Raw genomic sequence first — 27,842 nt, forward strand, 5'->3', positions numbered from 1 at the left:
AGACAATGAAAGGAGGTTTTGACATTTGCGTCTGTGCATGTTCCACAGGGCGCGGAGGAAAAAGGGCTCAGTGCGGCGGCTCGGCCTACAGAAGCTGTGGGACTGGTGCTTAGGATTGGTGCAGATGACATCTGTCCCCTGGAGGGTGGTGATTGGCCGACTAGGCAGGATAGGGCACGGAGAATTAAAAGGTGAGGAGGACTTTCATGCTAAAAAGCTTTTTCATGACTTAAAAAAAGACATTGAGTGTTTTCCACACCAGTTTATCACTTTGATTCATCCCCGTCACTCTCCCCGTCTCATGTTCCAGACTGGAGTATTCTGCTGAGCAGGAGAAACCTCCAGTCGCTAAGTCGCCGTCTGAAGGAAATGTGTCGAATGTGTGGCATCTCCGCCTCAGATACTCCCAGCATCCTCAGCGTGTGCTTGGTCGCCATGGAACCCCAGGGATCCTTTATCGTTATGCCAGGTACAGTATGTGCACACTCGTAAAATTTTAAATACACTTGTTATCTCTTTTTAATGTACACTTCTCGTGTCAGTTGCATTACTCTACCAAGTAAGGCAGCGCCGTTGCTTGTTTGTGTGTGTGTGTGTGTATGTGTCAGTGCCATGATGGATGGCAGCAGCATATCACCACCGTGTCCCCTCCTTGTCCAGAGCAGATTGATGGCAGGGAAGATCATGTACCTTTCGCTCATAAAGCACTATCTCTCAGATTCCCATTGATCTCAATGCAGTGTGATGGAGAGCTTGATCAATGGGTTTATTTTGGGAAACGAGTGGGGGGATTGTCAGTGCATCATAGCAGGATTGTGTTGAGCGATGCTTGGCCGAGGACCTCTCTTTCGTCAAAAGCTCTTCAAGCTGAAGAGATTAGAAAGGCTGTGTTAGCCACAGATGTACAAACATGTCTAACTATGTCTGAGGGCTTTAACTAGAGATATGTTGCATCGCCGCTTATATGGTATAAATGTAGTTTCCGGAGTGAGTTTTAAAACTTATCAATATCCTAAAACAACAAAATCATTTAACTGATTTTAGCATTTATACTATAGGGAAAGGTTGCCGTGTTGATCACAGTTGTGACAGTGTGAAGCTGAAGGTGCAGGATTTGCTTGAAAATAGGTTGCAGTTATTTTTGTTTGGCTCTGAAAGTCTGTGAAAAAACTAATCGCAGTGCTGTTGCCTCAACCTTTATGCTCACATAGTGTATGGCCCAATACTAGTCATGGTGTCACATGTTATAAAGAGAGAAAACCAAATGCTTTGGAATCTGTCATCCACAAAAATGTTGTGATAATGTCAGATTCTCAAAATCATGTTTTACAAAATATGTAATGGAGCCTCTTGCAGCAACATATATACTGTAGGACCAATCTGTTTCTCCACATCATTCATATTATCCATGATTTATATTTGTTGGTCCGTGTAAAATCATTACACTTATTTATTCCCACCACGAAAAATGTCAAGCTGCTCTGGTCAGCATGTGTCTCTGATCATAATAAACGGAGATGTAGGTGAACAAGTAGTAAGGAATTAGTGATGCAATAATGCTGTTAGTTTTTATATTGGGGATAAGTAAAATGTTTTGATAAATATGGAGTTGGTAAACGATATGAAAACAATTTCTCTGTGACCTATATTTAATGAGTTATGACTCAGGTCCCCCCCCAAAAAAGTTCAAACTGGGTTAGTCCTTGTGCTTTTCCTTGTCACTGAGTAATTTCTCCTTCTTCACAAAATGAATGTTCATTCTTCATTTTCTACTTCCTCATTTTTCATGTATAAAATTCATTAAAAAACGCACTAATTAAGATCAGTGTGTTTTTTTTAAATATAAATAAATATACGATGCATTAGAATGTATAAGAGACACAAACTTTTATGGCCAAGTGTTTTCTCCTGGCTACCTTTCCCCATCATATCCTTGCAGAAAGCCCTGTTGATGTACGGTTTCTGATGAATCCTGTTTCAGTGGTGCTTTGATTCTGTTAGTCAGAGTTTAGGTGATGTTTTCTTGCTCAAACACAATTTTCTCAGTCAGACACGAGTTAAAGGATTTTTCCCACAGAAGATAAAATGATTGTGACAAGGATCCCTGTCTCGGTTCATTCTGCTCAGCCGCAGTGTTTATTGACCCGGCGCTCTCTCCTTCCTTTGTGCGTCCCATCAGACTCTGTGTCGACCGGCTCAGTGTTTGGCCGCAGCACCACCCTGAACATGCAGACGTCGCAGCTGAGCACCCCACAAGACACCTCCTGCACCCACATCCTGGTCTTCCCCACCTCTGCCTTCGTCCAAGTGGCCAGCTCCAATTACACCAACATCGACACCAACATCGACATTCTCAACGCCACCACCGGTCAGCAGCTCTCCTTCATCAATCTCGTAGTCCTCTTCAGTTACTAATCCAGTCTGACTCAGGCTGTTTGCTGGAGCTTAAACAAACTCACGGATGTTTAAGCAAAATGCAGCAATTACTGAGGTTTCCCCTCTGAACTGAACTGTTTGTTTCCAAACACTTCCTGTTAACTTTTCCAGTCTATAAAGAGTCTGGTTTAACAGTGTATGCTTACATACTTCTACAGCTCCCTCAAGTGTCTTCCCTTGTTTTCCCTGTGCAAATGTATGTGTTGCCAGAAGTATGAATCATGGTCGCTCACATTCCATACTCACTAAATAAATTATCCACATACTGCAATTGAAAGTTAAAACCAGTGCCCACATTATATTTTCTGTACAATATGTACAATATGCAAGTTATTGCCACAAAGAAATTGTCTTATAACATACAGATAAGAAAAAAGGGACATTTTTCCTTCAGAGGATTTTTCAGCGACTCATTGATAAAACATGTTACCACTTCATCACTTCTAGAACAATTGAATTATTCTCCTGTTATCCACAGATGGGTCTGATGCTATGGGGATCATTGACCTGCTGGACCAGGAGAACGAGCTGGTGGACCCAGACATCATCAACATCTCGCCCAACACCTCGCCAGTACACTCCCCTGGCTCTCATTACCACCACGGAGGTGACGGCATTAAGGTGAGACACGTGCACGCACACAGAGAAAGACCTTTAAGTGCCATGTGTTAAATAACGGACAGTGAGCTAAGCTTGAGTTCCTGCCTTGTTTCCAGGGCCAGAGTACGGACCGCATGGAGTCTCATGAAGAGGTCCCCAATCTCCTGCAGCAGCCTTTGGCCCTCGGCTACTTTGTCTCCACGGCTAAAGCCGGCCCACTACCCGACTGGTTCTGGTCAGCCTGTCCCCAGGCTCAGAACCAGTGTCCACTCTTCCTCAAGGTACCAGGCTCTGGCCTCCCTCATCACTATTTGTTCGGCTATTATAGAGTTGTATCTTTACACGAGCAGGGTGAAATTGTTTTTTTTCATTTGTGGTTTTTGTGGTGAAAGAGCAAGACAAGCTAGTGAAACAATTAGATGCTGGGTGAGGACACATTAGGGATAAAAAGAGATACAAATGAAATAAACTTTAATAAGGCAACTACAGTAAACAAATTAGTCTTGGGATACTCTCCTTTTATTACTTTTCCATTAAAATGCAGTTTAGACGTAAACCGTGTGCTAGTCCCTAATGGAAGATGGAAGAATTTTTAGACATCATCATTAATCAACTGCATATCTGTTCTGTAGCATTTTTGTTGCTTATGTGACCCTCCATCAGCAAGTGGTCTTGTGTTAATTGAACCCTTGGGTGTAATTAAATGGCACATACAAGAAAATGGCTTCACTAGCTTTGATTTGCAGCCATATCCCTACCTTCAGGATTTAGCTACAGACTCTGCGCTGCTGTCACTCTGCTTCTAATAGAGCAGTGATTATTTAGATGAGATGTAATAAAAGGTTAATAACTTCATTATGACACTGAACCCTCTCCTTGTGCCCCCCCCCCCCCCCCCCCCCCCCCCCCCCCCTCCCCCAGGCCTCTTTGCACCTCCACGTGTCTTCAGTGCAATCAGATGAACTGCTGCACAGCAAACACTCCCACCCCCTCGACTCCAATCAGACCTCAGATGTTCTCAGGTAAACAACAGCAGAACACGCTCCACCACAGGTCAACTGCACCAAATACTACTGGCACCATGTCAACTGTGTTTCCTGGGTGATATTTGTAGTTCTTATTCACACTGATTTACTGGTTTAAGCTCAACATAAATTTGAAATGTTTTTTTTAAAGATGAAAATGGTTTCCGTACACTCAGTTTCTTATTTGTATTGGTAAACAATAATCATGTATTGGATAGTTTTCCTTTTATTTATACTTTCATTTTTATTTAAGTCAAATTCTACAGGGCAAATAACAATTTAGTCAATATTTTGTCATTCAGAAGAGTTCAAGATGATGTCTTTATGAAATACTTTCCAAAGCCAAGTGTGTCAACCTATGAACATCTCCAAATAAAAAAAACAACTGCTTCCCTCTTTATATGCCTGGACAGATATGTTCTGGAGCAGTACAACGCCCTCTCCTGGCTGACGTGTGACCCGGCCACACAGGACCGACGATCATGTCTACCCATTCACTTTGTGGTGCTCAACCAGATGTACAACTTCATCATGAACATGTTGTAACCAACCGCCTGTTACAGGAGGGATGTAGGCCAAACATTTCACAGAAGAGGAAAAGCGCCAACTTTCGTCAGAAAGTTTTGTCACGACTGAAGAAAACTGCAAGAACCAGACCCGAGTACGGAGCTGGATCCTGCACTGAGATAGGATCAGACAGCTGTTAAAAGCTGAGACGGTCCTGTCCCCCACGGCTGTCAGGACAGTCCTGTCCCTGTGATTTAAAGACATGCACATAGAGACAAGGGGAAAAAGAAGAGGGGAAACCAGAAGTTGAGTTGCAATTAATGAACGTGAGAGAATGACAGATTGGTTGTTATGGTATGTAGCATGGCAGCACAGTCACTGGCCAGTCTGTATGAAGAGACGAGTCTATCTGTAAAGTTATTGGAAGAAAAGGGACATATTTTAATCAAGGAAAAAACTCAAGAATGGATCTTTGGTTTTAAGACATGAAATTCCTTTTTATTCCTTTGGATGAAATAGTATCCAAATGAATGCCTGCATCCATTTTATTTATTGTTTTTAAATGTATAATTTGTCTTATTTCTTAACCTTTTTTATATATAAAATGGTGAAGGTTTATATCACCTTCCTGCTTTAAATCAATTGGTCTAAGATATATGTAATCGTCTTAAAAAAAAAACAACCAGGAAAAAAACCCCATAAAAATTCAATGAATTCCCAGTAGGTTGCTTTTAGAGTATTATTTTTTGTAATGGAGACAGAATATTTGTATGTTCACAATGTACAGAAGTTCAGAGTGGAAAATTATGTTCCATGCCTTTGAGCATGGAGGACTTACAGCAAAGCTGTAGCTACAGAGTTCTTGTACAGCAATGCACTTCACTGTGTTCAAATAAAGAGGTACATTGTTGTATATAGTATTTTATACCACACATTTAGACACAAAAACCAAACGGCAATATATATAAATAATTATATATGAATGCCATGCCAGCAGTTGGTGGTGTGGCTTCTGTTTTAGGAATAAAGTGCGTCAACTTATTTTTCTGTGCTTGTGTGTATTGCTTTGGGGGAGGGGACTGTGATGTGCAATTGGACAAGGACACCAATAGAGGAGTGGAAGAACTATTGGCATCTCTTGGAAGTAGCTGACCTCAGGTTTGATTTAGTTTTTAATTATAAATGAGCAAAAGAATGTGAGAACGGTTGTTTTAATGGCAGACATGCAGTGTCCTTTTCAGCTCATCCCTTTAGTTTACTGTACCTCTCCCTACTCTGATTGGCTGAGGCTCTTTTAGCACCACTTCTGATTTGGTTATGGAAGCATCTAGACAATCCCATTTTACATCATTGTTAAAGGTCCAGTGTGTAAGATTTAGGTGAAAGGGATCTATTGGCAGAAATTGAATATAAAATAATCCCAGTGATGTTTTCACTGGTGTTTCATCTAAATTGTACGAATGGTCGTTTTCTTTACCCTAGAATGGGCACTTTATATTTAAATATTTTATATTTATCAGGAGTGGATCCTTTCTATGGAGGCTGCCATGTTTTTTTTACAGTAACCCAAACTGTACAAACTAAACACCTTTTGAGTTTTCTATGACAACTGATGGTTACCACAGGTTCTCTTTCATGTTTGGAAGGGGAGGGTGAGGTGAGGGGTGTTCACTGCAACATGCAACTTCACCACTAGATGTCACTAAAGTCTACACACTGAACCTTTAAAGTAAATGTGTGGTGTAAATGAGCTTTAACTATCCGTGGATGGGTGCCTGTTTTATATATGCAGTGTTTGTGCTCAAAGGAGGAGGATCTACTTTCTGGATTTCTCCTGTTCAGAGAGAAACTGTACTTTTGATGGAAATCCATTGGAATTGCTCTGTACCTTGCTTATTTGCCAAAATATGTTGGCCTGGAAAATTTGACCATCAAAATGTAAATGGTCTCTTTTTGAGTGTAGATAGATACATTCAATATTTAATAAAAACCCTGAAAAATATATTTTCGGTCCGGTGCCATGTTTTCTTTTTGGGAAATCATGGTTGTTTTTAGTAATTCATCTGCTTCTGTGATACAGTTGCTCTGCAAGCTTGTTACCTCGCTAGCAAACTGGGGGAAAGGCATAGAAATGAGCCTGCAGAATTGCCCTGGAGTCATGTAGTAGCAGCTGGCAATTCATTCATTTGAGAGTTCTCTGCATTTCTTCTTGCAGTCAGCAGCCTTTGAATACACAGAGGTCCTGCTCTGTTTAACTCCATCCCTCAGCAATTGCCGTCGGTGTGCCCTTGAAAATGGAGTGGCGTTTACTCTAATAGCATCTCAATGACTGGGGAGGTGGAATTCTACAGCATTTAAGACAGGGGTCTAAACAGTTAGAAGTCAACAGACACTTAAGGTGTTTGTTTGCTTAAAGCCTCTCACAACAAACCAAGTTAAATATTGATATGCTCTTTTTAGGCACATTAATAATGGTCATAGTTTATCGTGCTCTTCAAACGTATCAATTCTATTTTGCACGTGCATTTCTGCACCTTGACTACGTCCGTTTTTGTTTGCGAATGATGCTTAAATTCACACTCTTGAGGTCTATTATTTATCCAAGGTGCTAATCAGGTAATATTTCCCTTGTCTTTCGCTATTCCCCCTCATAGATTTAAGTTGCCCTGATATGCGAAGGCAAATAACTTGAGAGTGATGCTGACACTGCTTCTTTCCTCAGCAAATTAAATTAGATTTTATATTGTACCTTGGACAGCGACACAACTAATTCAAGGGGGTGAACCAATATATTGCATGAAGCGTTTAGGATACACAGCCATTTTTATATATACAGTAATTCAAATATTTTGCAGAGGCTCTGTTGTAATTAGATAATTTGCTGACCTGCTCTCTTTAATTGATTACAAATTAAGCAGATAAAAAGTGAAGAGTTTATGCTAAGTGTAGAATTTACTTTGGCAGGTGTTCATGGGAACAATATGCAACCCAAAGAAGTGATGCTACAAGTGAAGGAAAAAAAATATTGAGTTATAGTACAAAGTTTGGGAAATTAACAGTTTGTTGCATCATTAAAAAGAAGGTGAGCTCATCCACACACTCAACAAGGCCTGGGGGACCACTGAAGACAATTAAAGTGGATAATCACAGAATTGTTTCCTTGGTGAAGATAAACCTTTTTACAAAATTCAGCCAGTTCACAAACACTTGGAGGGAGGTTGACATATCGGGTCTACAATTAGGAGACACCTAAATACAGAGGCTTTAAGGTGCAAACATCTAGCAACACTAGGCAAGTTTACAGTGTGATAGGAAAACATCTCAAACAATGCCTAAGATTCTTTGGACGGATGAAACCAAGATTAATTCACCACATCACGTGTCAAACATGGAGGAGGTATGTAATGTCATGGCCATGTGGCAGCAAATGGACCTGAGTGAATGGTGTGTATTGATGATGTGACTGCTGGTCGGAGTAGCAGGATGACATCTAACGTGTTCAGGGCTATCTGCTCAGATTTAGCCAAATACTGCAAAGTGATAGGACGATGCTTCACCGTGGATAATGACTGCTTCTCACTTCTGGAGATGAAAAGACACAGGATTTTATCCAAGTACTGAAAATAACTCTTATATAGAGGTATACAGTTTTTTTATTTTTGGTCTGTTAATAAGCAGCGTTACACAAAAATTGCTGGACGGATTTTTCTCTAAACCAGATGGTAGGATGCGATATGGGTCAGGAGACCACCATTCACATTTTGGTGCAGATATGGATCAGGGGGTGGATGCAGGATTCTTTTCTTTCTTTAACATTGTGTGAAAGTTGAATGTGTTTTTCAGCATTTTCCTTGATTTCTCAGAATAATTGGATGGATCTTGGTGAAAAAATTAGGCAGGTTTGAAGGACTTATATTTGAGTGTGTGAATTTGGGTGCAGATCCAAATAAAAATTTGGATCTAGAGATTGTAAATGTGTTTTCATTAAGGGGATGCTTCATAAGGGCAGTCTAATAATAATAATATATAATAATAATAATAATTATATTAGTAGTAGTAGTCATAGTGGTATTAGTTTTAACAGTTACATTTGAGCCTTTAAAAATGGAGAGGCTATGTATTAACAGTTAATTCAATATTTTTGTTAAACCTTTTGAATCAAAGGATTTATTCGTATCAAAGTTATGTGACTGTTCAAATACTAATGGATCAGACTGTGAGTAGACAACATGATCTCAGCCCTGTGTGATTGTGTGTCTGCGCGCGCGCGCGCGCGTGTAGTGTGGGCTGGACTGGAGCATTGTGCTGTCAGTGCTGTCAGTGCTACACACTGTGCAGACTGGGTCAGTCCCGTCACTGACACACTGACACAGATAAACTGTAGATAAAGACCAGATCTAAGTGGACATGCGGAAACTACACGAGACAGGACGTGAAAGACATAAAAGCTAAAGACATCTCCATAAACCTACCTACAGGCAGATGTGTGGGCAGGCGCTCTCCCTCTTGTGGTTGGCGCAGGACTCTCCTGTGCAGCCCGGTGGTACGAAACCGAGTCCGAGGTCCCAAGGCCTTGGTGGTGAACGTTCTTCTTAGAGGACGTTGTCATAACACGTGAGGTACGATTGTTGTTGTTGAATTGTTGTATTACATTAACGTCCATGTTTTTAAACGACCGAGACAGCAGAAAGCACAAGCGTCAGTTTGATTGTTTTGTTAGCCTAGCCTAGCCTAGCATAGCCTAGCCTTAGCGGTGACCAGTGGGTACAAGTGTGTTAGCTGAGTTACTCCAGGCTAGCGAGCAGCTAGAGGTAATAAATCGTCTAGTTTGAATTAGCGGATATCTTACAATATTACTCGCGATTTAAAATATACATGTTACTATTTCAAAGTCGCAAAACATGGTTATTTTTGACTTGGGGACAACGAATTACACACTAGGTAAAGTTGACGGTATTAAATAGTTAAAGTATTAACGCTAACAGAAGCTAACGCCTCTGTTGGCGATACCCAACCGTATATCAAACGGCTATCATTAGCTTGTTTTGTGAGCCATGTTATCTTGATGGTGACTTAATAATGTAGTTGAAAATATCTACGAATATACACGTATAACCGAATCAATGACAGTCACAGTAAAGGCCAGAGAAAGTTGTTGAAAGTTGAGAAATGAAATTCATGTGTGTGCTGCTACATGTAGCTTGTGCTAGCTGAGGTCTCCTCGCCGGGCACGGTACGGTTCAGAAAAGTTTCTGTCCTGAGTTTCTGCGATGTTTGCTCAACACGTCCCTTCCCTCAAGACCCAAAGACTGTGCGGTTTATTTGCTTCAGTTTCAAATCTGTGTTTTGCTTGTTCCCTCAGGGTGCAGCTGCAGAGAGATGGCAGACAGTGCAGGGCTGCAGTCTGTCAGCGCCTTTGCTTTTGAAGCCATGCAGAAGGTGGATGTAGTGCGCCTAGCTGCCCTCAGTGATCCAGAGCTCCGGCTGCTGCTGCCCTGCCTGGTGAGGATGGCTCTGTGTGCTCCAGCTGATCAGAGCCAGACCTGGGCTCAGGACAAGAAGCTCATCCTCCGCCTGCTCTCAGGAGTGGAGGCTGTCAATTCCATTGTTGCTCTGTTGTCTGTTGACTTTCACGCCTTGGAGCAGGATGCACGAAAGGAGCAGCAGCTCAGGTATAACAGACACACACATTGTAACATGATTGATTCCACAGTCTGATGTGGGGAACGGGGAATTCATTTCAGTCTCTTCTGCCAGGCATAAGGCTGGTGGCTCTAACGCAGAGAGCATCCTGGTGTCACAGCTTCAGCATGGCCTGACCCTGGAGTTTGAACACAGTGATCCCCTGAGGAGGCTCCGTCTGACACTCAGTGAACTGTTGGCCATCATGAATAAGGTACAGTCAGAGGTCCATAGGTAATTCAGGAAACCATTGGAAATTGATAATATTAATTACCTTGGCTTTGTAATTTTCTTCCGAAGTAAATAACAAAAACTAGAAACTCAATGACAAGAAACGACTAAAAGCTTGTTAGCAGTATGTTTAAAAGAAGGTATTGAGTATGCCACCCTGAATTAGCCAGATAAGTGTCATCATTGATAGGTGAACCTTTGGTAAATTGATGACGCTCCTAACGCATGACAAATGGAAAAAACTTAAAGAAAGCAAAAATCTCCAGTAGAAAATGCGATGTCACACACAGAGAAGACACAGACGAAGATTGCAAGAGAGTTTGTGGTGATAAGAGCTGACGCCGGTGTGTTTGTTGTCAAAAAAAGTCATGTGATCTCCGCAGTGTAGTTAATACGTCACTTCCTGCCTCTGCCTGCTGCACCCGGCTCCTCTTGCCTGCACAATGTGGAGGGTTTGTTGCTGTTGTGAACGCATCTGTGCAGAGAACCTCCTGTTGCATTCTGCATGTGTGAAAGGCAAACTAGTTATGTCTGAAAACGGCTATATGCAAATGTAGCAGTGGCAAACCTTTACCTCCTATTCACGTCCAAACTCAGTGAGCACGGAGGCACATAAATCATTTGCTTCACTTATAGTTCATCTTTGTAAAAGAGACATCTGATTGATTTCTCAATATAGAGACAGTGGTCTGACCTTTAGGAAATAAGTAATAAATGAGTGAGTTCAAATTAATGAATAATTAAAATATCCTTATAGAAATGGTTTCACCTGAAAGAAATAAGATTGTTCATCAAAGCCTAATTTGGCATCAGAAAAGGTGTCTCATATTTCTCTTGCTTACTTTTAACTTCCCTGAACAGGGTGAGTTGAATGCTTGATCCACACAATCCATTTCCTTTTTTGTTTTTCAGGTGACGGACTCAAATGGAGAATTTTTCTTAAAGTCTTCTGAACTCTTTGAAAGCCTGGTTTACTTGGAAGAGGTCGCAGATGTCCTCTGTATTTTACAAGCAGGTGCTCAACTTCTTTTATTATTTTAATTGTCTGAGTTAGAAGTGCTTTGAAAGTGAGATGATGTTGAATACAGCAGCTTTTGTACACGTGAGGTCCCTGCAGGGATGAGAACTGGAGGATCCAGAAGGCTATACCAAAGGGTTCATGTGAAAGATTAGCTCATGTATAAAAATCTGTGACATGATGCTAAATTAATATGGAGGCCCATAAATGAAGCCCTCCTTTTATTGACTATATATTTTTGCAGATAGTTATGGTTTTACATCTCAAGAAATTGATAAGACAGGTCAGGAAAAAAATGCTTTTGTAGATATTTATGAGCTGCAAGAAAAATGCTTTTTCTCAGATGTTCACATTTGGTTGTTTGAGCCATGTGACTTAAACTTTTGTTTAGCATGTTCCCTGCCTCAGTTTTTCTCATTCTCAGTTGCATTGAATAATTAATCTTGTCATGTGATCAATCATCAGCAGCGTGATATTATTAAACGTATTGGTGGGAGTCGTATTAAAAGGATAGTTCACCCAAAAATGAAAATTCTCTCATTACCTACTCACCTCTATGTCGATGGAGGGGTGGAGTTTCAGGAGTAAAGGAAAGCAATAGGAAAGCAGGGTATCACAGTGATGTTGAGATGAAAATGCAAAATTAGCAGTACATTAAAGAAATATCTAATAGTTAATACTGTGCTTATTTCCTCTGTTTATTAGAGCTGCCGTCCTTGCTACCCATTGTGGATGTAGCCGAAGCTTTGCTACATGTACGCAATGGTGATTGGTTTCTGTGTCTGTTGGTTGCCAATGTCCCTGACAGCTTCAATGAAGGTAATTCACCTGTGTCACAACACTGCACATAATCTCTTCTGATCATATGAGAGTAAGTTGCTGGTTAACTGCCTGTACTTGCTTCATATAGTTTAGAGTGGGCCTGCTCTGGCAGAAATAGACCTTTTTATTAAGAAATAACTCCACAAGGTCTCCTTGATAGTTTCATTATAATAATGGGCAGATTGTAATTGAGTTGCCATTGCATGGTTTTATTCAGAATTGAGCTCTTTCCTTCCCATAATTATAGCCATGCTACAGGCATGAGTGTGTGTGTATGTGTGTATTTGTCTTTGATTGATGATGAACATTATTGTCCTGCTCTGGCTCATAGAGAGCGCAGTGTGTCCTGTCCAGTGAGAGACTCATAAAATGCTGGCTCTCTCCAGTGGCTGTTTGTCACACAGAGGGTCAGAGCGAAGTTGATGGCTTTTTTGTGTGTGCTACATGGCAGTCAATGTCAAGGAATAATGTTTCCTTTGTTACTGGACAAGAACTAGCTCAAATGAATCGAAAATGAAATTAATTGATCTGAGGGTCAAGTGTGGCAAAGGACTCTGTCTAGAAGCATTCAAGGTCTGTCACATGGAACACAAGCTGACCAGACCTAATTCCATTGGCTCTTTGAAATAATGCAGAAGTGACTGAGATGGCAGCTAATGTTATGTCAGTGCATGTCATAGTCTCAACCATAAATTGTTTGCCTTTTAAACCATCAGCTATGGGGAAGCACAATGAAAATGAGATAAAGCCTTGGAAATGATGTCCTGTGATGGCTGTTACATTGTATTTACTGGCAAATAAATGAGTTGTGATTCTATGTATTAATGACAGAACATGCCTTAATCCCCCTGGCTCTACAAGACCAATATTAGTAAGCTTTGTTAAAGTAGTAAATAAAAATGTTCACTTAATTTAACTTCATACAATTTGGTCACAGTCTGGCAGTGATCAAACAATATGCATCTTCTGCAGAGAACAACAAAACAAAGAGGAAAAAAGAAACTGGTTCCAACAAAATTATATTTTGGAGTTTATTTTTAATGGTGCTTCTTTACTTAAATGTGCTTGTGTGTATGTGCAGTTTGCAGAGGTTTGATCAAGAATGGAGAACGTCAGGATGAGGAGAGTCTTGGAGGTCGACGCAGGACTGAAGCACTCCGGCAGTTATGTCAGATGAACCCCTCACAAGCCCTCAACATCAGAGCCATGGTGGTCAGTTACATTATTATCATAAGATGAGAAGAAAATGAATCCTTTTCAATTTCTGGAATTTGCAATTTGGAAACTGCAGTTTGGAATCAATAAGCACAGCTCTATAATGACGCAACAGCACAAAACACTCCATTAGAGATGTTTTCATGTTGTAATGAGAAGTATAAAAAATAGTTTTGGTTCATTATACTGTAAAACTGAAATTAGACGGGCCACTGTACAACTGCATGTTGTGCTGAAGTCAGAGCATATTAGAGAGGAATCTGCCGTAGTTGTCGGCAGCTGGTATTTCTTATGGATCAGCTGTTACTTTGAAGTAGACTTTACTATTATAAATGGTATTTTGAACCAAAGGTTTGTTGAAATAGCTAAAACAACATATATTACATCACTTCAAATTCTGAATACACTCACACCAACATTTCTGAATTTACAGAGTGAATAATTCGTAAAGATGCTGTCAGTTTTTTTTTTTTTTTTAAACGTATACATACTCAAAATAATGACATTGCCACTATGATGTACTGTATGTCTGATACTTCTATGTGTCCTCAGATGGAGGAGTGCCACCTGCCTGGCCTGGGTGTGGCCCTGACTCTTGACTATAAACCAGACACACCAGATGAAGCTGTCAGTCCTCTGGTCTCTTATGTGAGCGGACTGCTGCTGGGTACCAACAGCAAAGTCCGTACCTGGTTCAGCATGTTTATTCGCAATGGACAACAGGTGAGGGGTCAGGACTTTAGCAAATATGAGCATTTTGTCTCATCATGGTGAGTGAAGGACAGAAGTACTGTTATCTGAGGTGACAACATAATGTTGTGCGCTTAAGTGGCACCATGTTAAAGCACATGTTTGTAGTAGTGGTGCTAATATTCAGTATTCAATACTTAGTGTCACATTCTCACAGAAGCAAACAAACAAACCAATATACAAAGTATGCCCTCAACAATCAACTTCAATTCCTGTTTTCTGTCTCTCCCATTCTTTCCTGTAATTAATCATCGTCATCTCATGAATTGAATTGCCCAAAATATAAGTTAATGATTCAAATGTAAACAAAGATATGAAGGGAATCGGGTATCTTTCCATGTGCTGGCATTTATGGATGACAGTTAATTTGTCAGTTAAAAGGCATAATTTGTTTATGTTTCCCTTTATAAAACGTTTTATATTTTCTTTCATAGACAATAAAACTCTCTGAGCTGTGTGAAAAAGCCTCTGCAGAATTAGGGAAATGTGTTGAAATGTATTGCACCTAGATTTATTTCATTATTTTGTGCACTGTAATTGGCATCAAAGCGTTTCAGTAGATTAGTCTGTTAATTGATGCACAGAAAATGAAACAACCTTGTTAATCAATAAACTGTTTAAATAAGAAAAGCTGAACATTTGCTGTTCGCAGCAGCTGAATGTAAACATCTAGATGGAAGCACAGTGGTTCATTTATGTCTTTCTTTCTCTTTCTCTCTGTATTGACAGCGAAAGAGAGAAAGCAGCTCGGTCCTGTGGCAGATGCGCAGACAGCTGCTGCTGGAGCTGGTCGCCATCCTGCCGCGGTCACGCAGCACTCACATGCCCAATGACGGTGACATGGAAGGGGAGGGCAGCTCAGGGTACTCTGGCCTGAGAGAGGAGCATGTGGTGAAGGCCAGTGCTCTGCTCCGACTCTACTGTGCCCTCATGGGCATCGCAGGCCTCAGGTAGTTTGAAGTTTGCACTTTCCCTCCAGATATTTGATACTTGCGCAATAGGGCTTTTAAAGTTTGATAGCATGGGTGTTTAATTGTTCTTACATAACTCAATGATTTTAGTACAAAACAAAAATTGAAAATGCTCCACAGTCAATTAATTTGTTTAAAGTTTTGGTTACCTGAAAAAGCTCATGTCCTAAAGAAAATAATAAACTTACTGTGACCCTTCTCAGACCGACAGATGAAGAGGCAGAGCAGCTACTACAGCTCATGACCAGTCGGCCTCCAGCAACTCCTGCTGGCGTTCGCTTTGTTTCCCTGTCCTTCTGCAAGCTGCTCGCCTTCCCCACTCTGGTCAGGTACACAGAGTCTTGTCTTTTCATATGTTGGAATCACAAATCCGTTTCAGCTAACAGTTGGTTTTGCATTTAGATTTTCTGCCAAAGCATGCTGCTTGACTAAAGTCTTTTAGCAGTTAATAAGGTCCTTTTGTTATATGGAGTGTGAACCCTGTATTCTGTGTGTGTGTGCGTGCGTCCAGCACTCCAGAGCAGGAGCAGCTGATGGTCATGTGGCTCAGCTGGATGATCAAAGAGGAGGAATACTTTGAGAGGTAAGAAAACTATTTATGATCATGAGGCATTATTTTATAGTTATACTGTGGTTCTTAGTTTTTATGTATGTTTGAAGAGGCTTTATGTTATTGTGACTCATTGGGAGTTTAACATTTTCAGTTTTCAGATTTATGTGGTTTTTTAAAATTATTTTATCTTGTTTGTCCTCAGCAAATATCTGATCATAAGATTCTGATAAGGACACCATCTTCTCTATTGTTTCACTTTAATCTCAATGCTTCCCCTCCCTGATCAGTAGTCTGTAGTCAGTGGATTTAATAGTGAGCTAAATATGGTAAATCCAATATCTGTATTCAGATTCTGTTTGTTGCTTGTCTGTTCTCACTTCGGAGGCATTTGATGTCTCGTGTAAATGTTTGGTGTCCATGGGAACAGCCAGTGATAAACTGTAACTGCAGCAGTGCATGTGCTTGTGTGTTCATGGGTCTAGTCCATAAAAAACAATTCATCAGTCTTAAATGACTTTAGGGGAGACTAAACTGATGCGGGCTGATGGTAAAACATGTGTATGTGAGCATATGTGTAGGTTGATACTAGTGGCATAATCAGTTGATTAAAATTCTGTCCTATAAGTTGCAGGATTAATGACAAGTCTTTTCTCACTCGCCTCGCTTGCATATGTGTGTCTTCCTTCTTACAGTGCTGCGGGCGTATCTGCTTCTTTTGGAGAGATGCTATTACTGGTTGCCATGTATTTCCATAGCAACCAGCTCAGCTCCATTATTGAGTTGGTGTGCTCTACTTTGGGGATGAAGGTAAGGTGGTAGGTGGGAGGGAGGCACTGATCAATACATCAGTCTGGCTGACCAGCTCCTGGCTGCACTCCTCCACTGCAGCAGTGGCACATATGAGGACTATATCACTGAAACACTAGCAATTCACACATATCTACCAAGACACTCTATACCCTGTGGCCAATTTTCTGTTTTATTACTTATTAGGTGCACAATTGTTTCCTGTCTGTGTGTTAAGTAGTTTCCCTGTCTCAGTGTATTTTCCACTAAGATGTGAAATGTAATTGGATTTAGAGCCTGTTTGTTTCCACCCTCAGGGCAATCATCTCAATTCAGTGTTGTGATGTTGTGCCTGCCATGTAGAATTTTTCTTATGAAATATGAAAGGAGGGAATTACAAAATACCAGCACTGTTGCCTGCAGGTTGTTTTCACTCAGAGTGAACCTTTTCTTTCTTTTTCTTTTGTGCAAACTGTCCACAGATTGCCATCAAGCCGAGCTCTCTGAGCAAGATGAAGACGATCTTCACGCAGGAAATCTTTACAGAACAGGTACACATATAAATAAATATACATTTATACACATCCGCCTGCAGTGATGACCTAGTTCTTTCTACATGGTATATCATGGTTACTTTCACGCCTTTTTTGAATGAATGGCAGCCTAATTTAATAATGTTAAAACCTCTATATTGGGAGATATAGCAGGTTCCTTGGTAAACTACATTCAAACAAAATTGTGTGCATTTTCACTACAATGTGATGGAAATCTTTAAAGAATCTGAAAGTGTTCTTTGCCAAATGTTCCATTGTTGCTGTACTGAAAACGTTGACATTGTTTCTGGTGTGCAGGTCGTCACAGCCCATGCGGTTCGGGTCGCTGTGACCAATAACTTAAGTGCAAACATCACAGGATTCCTCCCAATTCACTGCATCTACCAGCTGCTTCGGAGCCGAGCCTTCACCAAGCACAAAGTGTCCATCAAGGTATGGTGTTAAAACTGGATGGCTCATAATGATGCTGCATGATTAAGTTCAACAAATGTTCCCAAAATGATTTTATCCTTTGGTTTATCTTTCAGGATTGGATTTATCGCCAGCTCTGTGAGACCAACACCCCCATCCACACCCAACTGATCCCTCTAATTGATGCCTATATCAACTCCATCCTCACTCCAGCATCCAAGGCCAACCCAGAGGCCACCAACCAGCCTATCACTGAGCAGGAGATCCTCAGTGTCTTCCAGAGCGCTGCAGGGGTGAGTGACAATTAGAGAAAATGTATTTGATCAATTAAAGTGTGCAATAGCGCCTCCCTCAGTTTTATTTAATGTTTCCTCTCTGAGGATGCACTTTAATTATAGCTGTCCCTGAAAATACAAACAGACTTCTTTCCTTTCTGTCTGAAGTACAAAACATATAAAGCTATTTTGTCATGAAAACAAGTCTCTAAATTTGTTTTCATAACATACACTTTTGAATTAATGGCTTAAGTAATTTTTGCGGGTTAAAAAGATTAGTTTTTCGGTAATTATTTACCTCAAGCATATCAGGTTTTTATTTTGCTGACGAACCATTGGAAATGATCCATCCCCACATTCATTGATAATTAAGAGCCCTATTGTGCTGCCTGTCCTCTGGACATCTTTCCAAAAATTAGTTCAAATTTCTCCTCCATGTTCCAGCAAATGTTTGACATTGAAAGGGACCGCGGTACTGTCCCCAGTCCATAGAAGTTATTTTTGTTTCTCTCTGTCTCTGTTGTTTAGCAAGGGGAGGGTGGTCGAGGGGGACGACAGCGCTACTCCATCACCACCCAACTGCTTATCCTCTACTACATCCTGTCATATGAGGAGAATCTGTTGGCTAGCACCAAACAACTAGGTATGTACATGGTAACAATGAATATACAGCACAGCAGTGTGGCTCGCTTCCCTCTGGGCTGTTTGCTCACTTCCTTTCTATTTCTTCTTTTCTTTTTGCCCCTCTGAAGTGTGCATAATGTCATCTCCTTCACTGAAGACAGCATTGTATGTGAGAGGGGAATTTGTCAGGTAGCGAGAGGAGAAAAGCAGCCTTTATCCTCTGTTAAGTTGTAGGAAACACTCTCACTCTGAATGTGCAGTCATTCATCCTTCTCTCTCTCGACACTGACTGTTGGTCGCTTCATACAGAATAAATGGAGGGCTGAAAAAGAGCCAAGTACAATTGGAGCTAAGCTAACTAGGACAGCTGTAGGTTAGATTGAGCATTAGCAGTTAGCATAGTCAGTGTTTATTTTCTCCCAGGACAAGCTCTCCTCTTGCCCTTCATTAGGCCAGATTTATGTGCGAGTTTATGCCCATCTCTTTAATTGCCGTGTTTACCCAAGTGCTCCCGCAGCCTTCAAAGAAGGAGTAATGATGCCCATCAGCAGTGGTAATGAACCCACGTCAATGAAAAATCACCTCAGCTCCTCTAACACATCGGCACAGTGGCTCTGGCGTCCTTACACAGCCAAATAAAACACTTATGCTCTGTCTTGTCCTCTCTTGCTTTATGTTCTCACCCTATCTATTTACTGTCCTACACTTTCTTTGCTTCACTCACCTTTTTTCTCCTTTTTTAAAGCCCTGATGCAGAGGAAACCAAAGTCGTACTCAGCAGCCTTGATGGACCATATCCCTATTAAGTACTTGGTTACCCAGGCCCAGGGACTGCAGCAGGAGCTTGGGGGTGAGTTTTGGACTTAATGTTTTGCTGTGTATAATTTTTTTTACTTTAAGCTACTGTTACTTTTAATATTTTTACTTAAGCAGAAGTATAATTACTTGAGTTAAAATGTACTTACATATTTTTAACTCAAGTTAATGAAATGACAGATTTAAAAAAAAATACTACAAATACACAACTAGTGTTACAGGCTTGAGCACACAAGTTACTGACCAGGATTAGAGTTATAACTATGCATAACTTGACACTTCAGTCAATTTTACTACCCCAGAAAATCTACCAAACTTCCCCCAACTACAATCCTGACCATAACCCCAACCATATTTTTCTAGGCATTGATAAAGATCCTGAGTAAGCAGTTATCCCATGTTGGAAATGAAAAAGACTATTCTATTGGGGGGGGAAAAAAACACGCTCATGCAAAAGCTCAAAAACCCATAACTCTTGTGGGCAATAAATGTTCAAGCAGCCTTGGTTTTCTCTTTCCCTTTTCCCAGGCCTGCACTCTGCCCTGCTGAGGCTGCTGGCCACCAACTTCCCCCACCTGTGTCTAGTGGAGGACTGGGTGTGTGAGGAGGAGGTGACTGGTACCCTGCCCCTGCTGAGGAGAATGATGCTCCCCAGCAACACCTGCAGATACACTCAGAGCCAGCTCCACCAGGGTGAGCAGGGGTGGAATGTGGGATGAAAGAAATGGGATTAGGGCTTGTAGTTAGGGAAGTGATACTAATATTGTGTAACACGTTGACAGGTGCCAGCCTTTATCCAACTGAAATCTTATCTCAGTGGTTAATCCTTCAGGCTTTAGAGGGATTATGCTGTAATTGGCTTTTCATTGATAGAAATTCTTAACAAAAGGCAAAGGTGTAACAGATCATCAGTTTCATGCAGGTTAATATACAGTACACTGTATGTACCTTTACAGAGGGGTATTTTCTGCATGGAGCAGTCCAACAGACTGAGGCAACAGACTTGTTGACGTTCAGAAGTTTTTGTATCCAGTAAAGTAGATGAGCTGCTAAGTACTCTAACATGTCGTAAAAGTAGTTTTTTGTCGTTTGTTTGTTTTCTCATAGAGAATAGTACTGCACATAGCTGCACTGTATGAATGTGTTTGTGTGAATGGATGATTGTAAAACTGTACTGTAAAGCGCTTTGAGTGGTCATCAAGACTAGTAAAGCATTCACCTTTTACCATATCACATTAATCACTCTAAGGAGATGTTTGAGACTGCCTCTCTTTGGTGAGACGTCTGATGAGAGATGGTAGTTGTGATGATGCTAGTCATAGCTGGTTTTAGCCAAAACAACCTTTCTTACCTCACGGACCATGAATGTTTTTCAAAAACAGTGATTCCTCCCTCGTATTAAACTTGGCAGTGATCCTACAGACAGAAAAGTCAAATTGGGCTGAAGGCCAAAGTGAAAAACAGACAAATTTCATCCCCTGTATATTTAAGTGTTTGCCAGATCTTGCCTGTGTCTTGCACTACAGATTTGTCTGATTCCAGAAGTTTAAATTAATTTTAGTGTGTACACATCACTGAAGGGAACACAACAATGCACCGCAGCTCGAGACTTACAAAACTAATTCAATAGTTTTCCACCCACAGCCTTCCAGAAGTTGCCGTCCAGCAGTCCCAGGTTGATGCGGATCCTGGAGCACTTAACGCTGCTTTCACCTGGAGACCTGATCCCTTATGCAGAAGCACTCACAGCCAGCATGGCTCTGCTGCTGGAGCCCGACGTGCCTCGTCGCATATTGCAGACCCTCAACAAGCTCTGGATGGGCCTCAACACTGTGATGCCCCGCAGGTACACAATCACATGTTGTGAGGACAGAAAAGTTTAGATTCATATAAGTACCCGATAATTAATATTTCTGGATGCGGATGTGCCTTAGTTCTATTTGTATGCCCTAAATTCATGGCATCACTTGAATACTGTGGAGAATAAAAATACCTAACTAACTGGGCTCAGTGTAAGAAAATGTCAATAAATTAAAAAAAATCTGAATTCAAGGCCAAAAGAAAAGATCTGTAACTGCTTGTCTTTTCAGTTAAAGGTTAATGATAGTACTTGGCTTGGCATCATCTTTCCCAAGGCTCTGTAAAGTTGCTGTGAGGCTCTGTAAATGGATTAAAGGAGAACATGTGGAAAACGAGTTGTGACCCTTGACTCCAGGCCGTTTGTTCAGTGATTACTGTGTGAATAGATCAGAGGTATTGAACCAAGCAACTCTGTCAGCCTGTGTGAACACTCGGGACAGAGGAGGGTGACCCTCACTCTGCCCTGGGCCCTCAGGAGCACAGTTATCGGAGCTCTGAGCAGACATTCTATTGATCCAAAAGGGGTCTCTAACAAGAAGAGCTCAGGGCAGGAAAACTGAAAGAGACGCTCCACGAGGGAGATGTAAGGGATTGCTGCCCCCTCCCTCTTCTCTTCCTCACTTCCTGTTGTAGTATTGAATGTTGCAGGGGGCTAAACCAGGGGCTTTGGTGAATCAAGAAGCAGGGCAGCAGTGTCAGATTTCACACAGATCAACTGATTGATGTGGCTGTGCGAGCTGTTGGAATACTCGGAGCTCTAGTAGTACCCTTCTGTTTGTGGTTAAATATTGGTCTGAGAAGAGACTGAGGCTACATCCACACTAATACATTTTAGTTTTAGAAATAAATCGATCTCAGTCCAGATGAGCGTTTTAGCATCCTATCAGAAATAGTCTCCATCCATACTTACACATGTGAAGACACATATCACATGACCGTACAGGTACACAGTGCTGGTGCTAATAGGAATCAATTTGCAGTTGGTTGTTTAGTAACAGAAATACTGCCAACAAGGTTCAACAATGGTGAAAAGTAAGAGCAGGGATTTATTTTTGTAGACAGATGATGAGGTGGAACTTACACCCCTTTCAGACCTGGTGTTAGCATCCATCCTGAGTGAACTGATCACAAGTGGTCACTTCCAAGTTCATGCACCCAAATTTCACAATGAATTAAACTTATGTTTTACTATACTCAGTGGCCAATTATTGATTTGTGACCAGCACCACATTGACAACCTCATAATGACTGATACTCTTCTTCAATTGGTAAAAGCTGCAAGAGATTCATTCAGCCCCTCCTGACTCCTCCCTCTCTTCCTCTTGCTTGCTCATACTGACACACATCCACATAGGACATCTCTGTAAACTCAAACTGGGTAAAAAAGACATCAATTGGTGTTTGTGAACAGAAATTATGTGTTTATTTGCACATAGAGTGGGGAAGTGAGATCCGGACAAAGATCCAGACGCATTCAGGAAGCATTTTGATCTATAGGTGTGAACAGACGAGCTTAACAGTGACCAATTGTGATCGAATCTCCCAGTACGAATGTTATTACCAGGTCTGAACAGGTTTAGAACAAGTATTAATCAGGAAGTGAATGTGGGTGACTGCGTCATCTTTTCCTAGTGAATCTACCTGCCAATCCAGACTGAAATGCAGCCCCAGAGTTTTAAACTAACACCCAGCAGCAGTTCTCTGTTTTAGGGTTTATGGATATCTCCTGAGGGTGAAATGCCGTTTCAAGCTGTTTTGTGAATAATCAAATCGCTGAAGTCATTTAACCCCTCCAGAAGTGTGTTACATTGTGTTATTTTAGTGGCATATAAATATCTTTATTCCAGCAAACAAATCATACAGTTCTATGCAAAAGTTTTAGACTTAACAGTTTCAAATCTTTTGACAAATGTTCAGGAGATTTGAATTTCATAAAGGAATTATTTGAGTTATATATAATGTTGCAAGTCAGGTACTGTATTTCTTCCACTTTGTAATACTTTGTGCATTATAAATAGATATTAAAACTATGACAAATGTGTTTGTGTTTCAGGTTGTGGGTGATGACAGTAAACGCACTCCAAGCCTCAGCGAAGCTGCTTAGGCAGCAAACATACACTCAAAACGATCTGATGGTGGATCCGCTCATTGTGCTGCGCTGTGATCAGAGGGTGTACAGGTGATCACAGAGATTACTCTTATTCGAAAAAATAGATTTGTCTTTTTAGTTTATTCAAAGTGTGTTTACACCAAGCTTATGTATTAGATCTCTGGACCATTTACTTGTTAAATTTGTTTTGCTTTGGCAGATGCCGTCAAAGCCTGTCAATATTTGTGATTGTACCTTTTTGTAATTTTCTCTCAAAGGTTTTGTGGATGTGACCATACTTACCAAATTAGACTAGTTTACCACAATCAGGCATTTAGTCTTACGTCAATAAACAAACAGGTCTGAGTGTTTTTATTCCCTTTCAGGTGTCCTCCCGTGATGGACATAGTTCTTCACATGCTGAATGGCTACCTGCTAGCCTCAAAAGCCTACCTACAGTGCCACCTGAAAGAGACAGCTGACTTTGAACGGCAGAGCCAGACAGTCACAAGCCTGGGGGTCCCTGGACAGCCAGATACACCTGAGGTCACCAGGGAGGAACTGAAGAACGCACTTCTTGCTGCACAGGTATTTAAACTCCAAAGTGACACACTACCACACAATTATTTCTCCTTACATTCTCAGATCTCACTTTTGGAGGAATACACTTGTTTTAAGTCGTGTCATGGGATATTGTTAAAGCATGAATGTAGAAGTAATATGGCATCAAATTACACAAAAATACTTAGGAGGTGGACTTTCACACCCAGCTATTGTAACCACCTGTTTCTGTTAAACTCCAGGATAGCGCAGCAGTCCAGCTTCTCCTTGAGGTGTGTCTGCCAACTTCCGAGGAGCAGCAGCTGGGGGCCAACACAGAGAGCCTGCTGAAGAGCATCAAGGGTCCCATGCCAGGGAAATTGAAAGAGGGAAGCCCGGGGCCGAGGGCCAGCAGAGTCCTGGAGGAAGCTGAGCCAGAGGGAGGCCTGCTCAGTGACTTGAGGGAGGTGCAATGTCTCATCTGTTGTCTGCTACATCAGATGTTCATCGCTGACCCCAACATTGCCAAGTTGGTTCACTTTCAGGTAATAAGATAGGAAAAGCAGGTACATTTGCAGCCGGAAACACAGAGGAGAGACTGAATTAAAGGCTACATCCACACTAATAAATTTGAGTTTTAAATGGCACCACTTTTGTCACTTTTATGCTTCCCTTCCACACTACTGCAGAGTTTATGAGCCCCTAAAACTGAGACTTTTTAAGACGCTGCATGCCCGTTTCAGTTTTACAACTCTGAGGTTCCTTTTTAGTCGGACGGGCAGAAACTGAGACCTTTGGAAATTAAGACACAATCACCCACATTTGTTTCCCGATTGGATGTTTTCAGTCACAACTCGACTACTAGCAGTGAATGCAAAGTGTTGCTAACACTGTCAGTAATAGTTTCACCTTGTCGTCAGTGTCCAAGAAAAGAAATCCGTAGTCTTAGAAAAGAGCAGCATCAGCCTCAAAAAATGAAATACAGGTGTTGCTGACCTTGGCTCTGCTAGCTGCACGTGTGGAGTTGAATTCTGCTTTTTATATTGCTGCATGTGTACAGACGAGATATTATGTAGGTGATCTGTAACAATCCCCTTGGCCATGCACTTGCCTTGTTTTCAGGGTCTGTATGAACTGCTCTTGTGTTGACAGATATTGTTTTTAGTTTTAAGATGAATAGTGTGGATGCAGCCAAAGCTATAAAATTCCTTGCTTTCCTCCATTTTATATCATTAGTTAGTAATTGAATTATTAGTGCTGAATAATACAAAAATCACATGTTATTTTGAAATAGTGATTGATATACGAGTCCCAATTTCCACTGAAAAGAATATTCATATTTTTTTTACTGGTGTCTGTTATTTCCATTAATGTTCAGCCCTAGTTATGGTGCAAACAGCCTTTGTGTGAGTCTACCAGACTGTTGAAAATACATTAATTTTTCAAGAAGGTGATGTTGACCCCATTAGCCGTCACATTCAGCCATGGCTTTATAGTTAAGTGACTGCAGCACTCCCACAATGAGCAAACCACCATATGGTGGACTTCAGCAAACCAGTCCATCCTCTTTGATGTTAAACCCACCCTTGTCCACACTGCTGATTAAAAGCTGCTGTGTGCATCCATGCGCACATGCTTTTGAATGTAAATGACAAGTTCATTAAATTGACTGTGTATTCTCAACTCCTCTCTTATCACTTTAGGTTCATGATAAGTTTTACATTTCCTGTGCTCTCCCTCTGTGTCTCTCTCACTCTTCCTCTCAGGGTTACCCTCAAGCTCTGTTGCCTTTAACTGTGGCAGGCATCCCCTCCATCCATATCTGTTTGGACTTCATCCCAGAGCTGCTGGCCCAGCCCCAGCTGGAAAAGCAGGTGAGGCGTCCCAACCTTTACCCCCCACATCTCCCCTCTTTTTTTCTGGCTTTAAATCTTAGAGTTGCCCTGGCCTTGTGCCAGACCCTCCCTCACACAGTTGTCTCTGTTTTTTTAATGAAATAACTCTATAGAGCTCTTCAGCCTCGTTCCTGAAGTAAAAATCTCATTCATTTTCTCAGTAGAGATTTTGATTATCAGCCATACTCATATTGTAGCCATCCAAGTTAGACTTCCCACAAATTTCACGACGGTGAAGTAATGTTCTATTCTCCAGCCAGAAGTCTTTATGATATCAAGCGTGTTTTAAGAAAACGTGTTTTATTCACAATTTCTAGGAGAAGTACCACAAAACCCCACAATCCTCAGGTGTAACAGCAAGGTCTCTAAATGGGGGTACTCTATGTTTACCACAACTGCAAAAATCATTATCGGCTACAAATAATTCACCATTGAATCACGTTTACCACAGAGCAACAACAATTTCACTTTCTAACATGCTGCTGATTTTTCAACAAGTGGGACGTGTGTGACTGTGTGTGTTTCCTCACAGATCTTTGCAATCCAATTGCTGTCATACTTGTGTACCCAGTACGCTCTCCCCAAGTCCCTCAGTGTGGCCAGGTTGGCCGTCAGTGTGATGGGGACCCTCCTCACAGGTCAGTGAGCAGCTTTTCTCTCCTCATCTCCTCAGCCGTTTACAGACATGCACTCTAGGGGGACTCTGGAGAATTGGGTCCGGACTTTCTCCAGAGGTTTCCTTTCACACATGAACAACGCAGTGGGATGTTTTCCGCTAATATGCGTTCACAACAGCAACAAATCCTTTGGAGGATTCAGGTGACGGGTGGTGCAGAGACAGAATATAACCTATTAATTCCATTGGGCAGATCAAGTGATTTTGTTTGAGTCATATCGATACAATACAGAGATGCTTGGTTGTTTTTGCGTTCACACATGCACGTCCCTCAGAGAAACTCTGGAGGATCCCTGGAGTTCTGTGCATGTCTGAAAGAAGCTATAGAGTCACAAGTTTGGTTGTAGCGTTTTAATCTTCTTATAATCTACTCTTGCATCATCACCATTGAACTGGCTCTCAGCTGACTCACTGTTTACAGTGCATTACAGTGCATTTTGTATCAATTGGCTCATGTCATCGAATATGTCTTAAACAACATTTGGCTGCCACCGTCTGGCCTTTTGCTGTTAGTGCAGCATTATCTGTCAGTTACTTAAGTTTAAGATATGTGCCAACAGATTAGCCACTGTATTCAATGCGTTCACAGATCTTGTGCTTACTAAGTGTGTGTTTTTTTTTCTTTTAGTGCTGACTCATGCCAAGCGTTTCTCCTTCTTCATGCCCACACTGCCATGCCTGGTGGCCTTCTGCCAGGCCTTCCCCCCACTCTACGATGAAGTGGCAGCTCTGCTGGTACAAGTGGGCCAAGTTTGTGCCTCTGATGTAGCCACCAAAGCCAGGGACGTTGACCCTCTCATTGCCCGTACGTGCACTACTCATTATCTGAGTTAAAAAGATAAAATCTAATCATTGACAAATAATATTCTGTAATTTCCTCTGTATTGTTGAGGTATCGGTTGACCATTTCAAAAATCAGCTGCACCCTGTACTTGATGAAGAGATTTTTTGCAGGTGATGATATCATTGAACAGATCAAGCTGTGTTCAAAAAATGAAATTCCTATTTTTCTGACCATAGGCCTGCAGTATCTGAAAGAGAAGCCTCAGGAAGCTGTGGTTCAAGGAGGAGGCGGCTCCTCGAAGCTGACTTTACCTCAGAAGACAGCAGAGGAACTGGGTGGAACTGACCCTGATGTTCAACTGTGTTACTGTGTCGAAGCCACATTCATGGACATCATCAGCACCACCCTTCATGGACTATAGGCCACACGCACATTCTGGAGGGAGAGGAGGGACAGCGCTTCAACCGACAACTCTTAACACAGACCCCGACAGACAGTCACACTCCTGAGTTGAGGGCTGCACGGTATTAGGATAACATACGATATGAGATAACGATGTTGAATATCGCGATGAATTGAATTATGAATTACATTTTTAACATTTTATCTATTTTGTATGAGCTGCATTTCTTGTATGAAAGGTACGACAGAAATCAAGTTTATTATTAAATTATATCAATCAATATCGCTAATTGAAATGTTACATTATTATTCATTTTAGG

The 27,842-nt window shown here is 41.3% G+C and overlaps 2 protein-coding genes across 4 annotated transcripts in view; both read left to right on the top strand.

Annotated features, from left to right (window-relative positions):
* med13a (mediator complex subunit 13a) overlaps positions 1–4,607 on the top strand; it is a 78,182-nt gene extending 73,575 nt beyond the window's left edge. Inside the window, exons 24-30 of the mRNA XM_034606153.1 lie at positions 49–191; positions 311–469; positions 2,180–2,368; positions 2,915–3,057; positions 3,153–3,317; positions 3,958–4,058; positions 4,475–4,607. Coding sequence (XP_034462044.1) covers positions 49–191; positions 311–469; positions 2,180–2,368; positions 2,915–3,057; positions 3,153–3,317; positions 3,958–4,058; positions 4,475–4,607 — 1,033 coding nt within the window. The remainder of the gene's footprint in view (positions 1–48; positions 192–310; positions 470–2,179; positions 2,369–2,914; positions 3,058–3,152; positions 3,318–3,957; positions 4,059–4,474) is intronic.
* A 4,274-nt stretch (positions 4,608–8,881) lies between these two features.
* Positions 8,882–27,801, top strand: ints2 (integrator complex subunit 2). Of its 3 annotated transcripts, none has more exons than XM_034606159.1 (25): positions 8,882–9,187; positions 9,932–10,240; positions 10,326–10,464; positions 11,394–11,496; positions 12,205–12,318; positions 13,403–13,533; positions 14,089–14,259; positions 15,016–15,236; positions 15,461–15,586; positions 15,769–15,840; positions 16,503–16,617; positions 17,079–17,147; positions 17,448–17,582; positions 17,678–17,854; positions 18,365–18,479; positions 19,206–19,310; positions 19,805–19,969; positions 20,921–21,122; positions 23,190–23,315; positions 23,612–23,813; positions 24,029–24,310; positions 25,532–25,639; positions 26,193–26,298; positions 26,965–27,141; positions 27,357–27,801. In XM_034606159.1, the coding sequence occupies exons 2-25, from the start codon at positions 9,948–9,950 to the stop codon at positions 27,539–27,541; spliced, it is 3,639 nt and encodes a 1,212-aa protein (XP_034462050.1). In that variant the 5' UTR covers positions 8,882–9,187; positions 9,932–9,947; the 3' UTR covers positions 27,542–27,801. The 3 variants fall into 3 exon arrangements, with proteins under 3 accessions (XP_034462050.1, XP_034462051.1, XP_034462052.1); XM_034606160.1 differs by having other exon boundaries at positions 9,938–10,240; XM_034606161.1 differs by having other exon boundaries at positions 8,882–9,111.
* Positions 27,802–27,842: the final 41 nt, after the last annotated feature.

The sequence above is a fragment of the Hippoglossus hippoglossus genome, chromosome 14 (genome assembly GCF_009819705.1).
Source record: "Hippoglossus hippoglossus isolate fHipHip1 chromosome 14, fHipHip1.pri, whole genome shotgun sequence".
In the NCBI taxonomy this organism is placed as follows: domain Eukaryota; kingdom Metazoa; phylum Chordata; class Actinopteri; order Pleuronectiformes; family Pleuronectidae; genus Hippoglossus; species Hippoglossus hippoglossus.

Coding starts and splice junctions, on each gene's coding strand:
- ints2 (XM_034606159.1), top strand. CDS start 9,948: ATGGCAGACAGTGCAGGGCTGCAGTCTGTCAGCGCCTTTGCTTTTGAA. Junction 10,465..11,393: donor TGTTGGCCATCATGAATAAG/GTACAGTCAGAG, acceptor TTTGTTTTTCAG/GTGACGGACTCAAATGGAGA. Junction 21,123..23,189: donor AACACTGTGATGCCCCGCAG/GTACACAATCAC, acceptor TTTGTGTTTCAG/GTTGTGGGTGATGACAGTAA.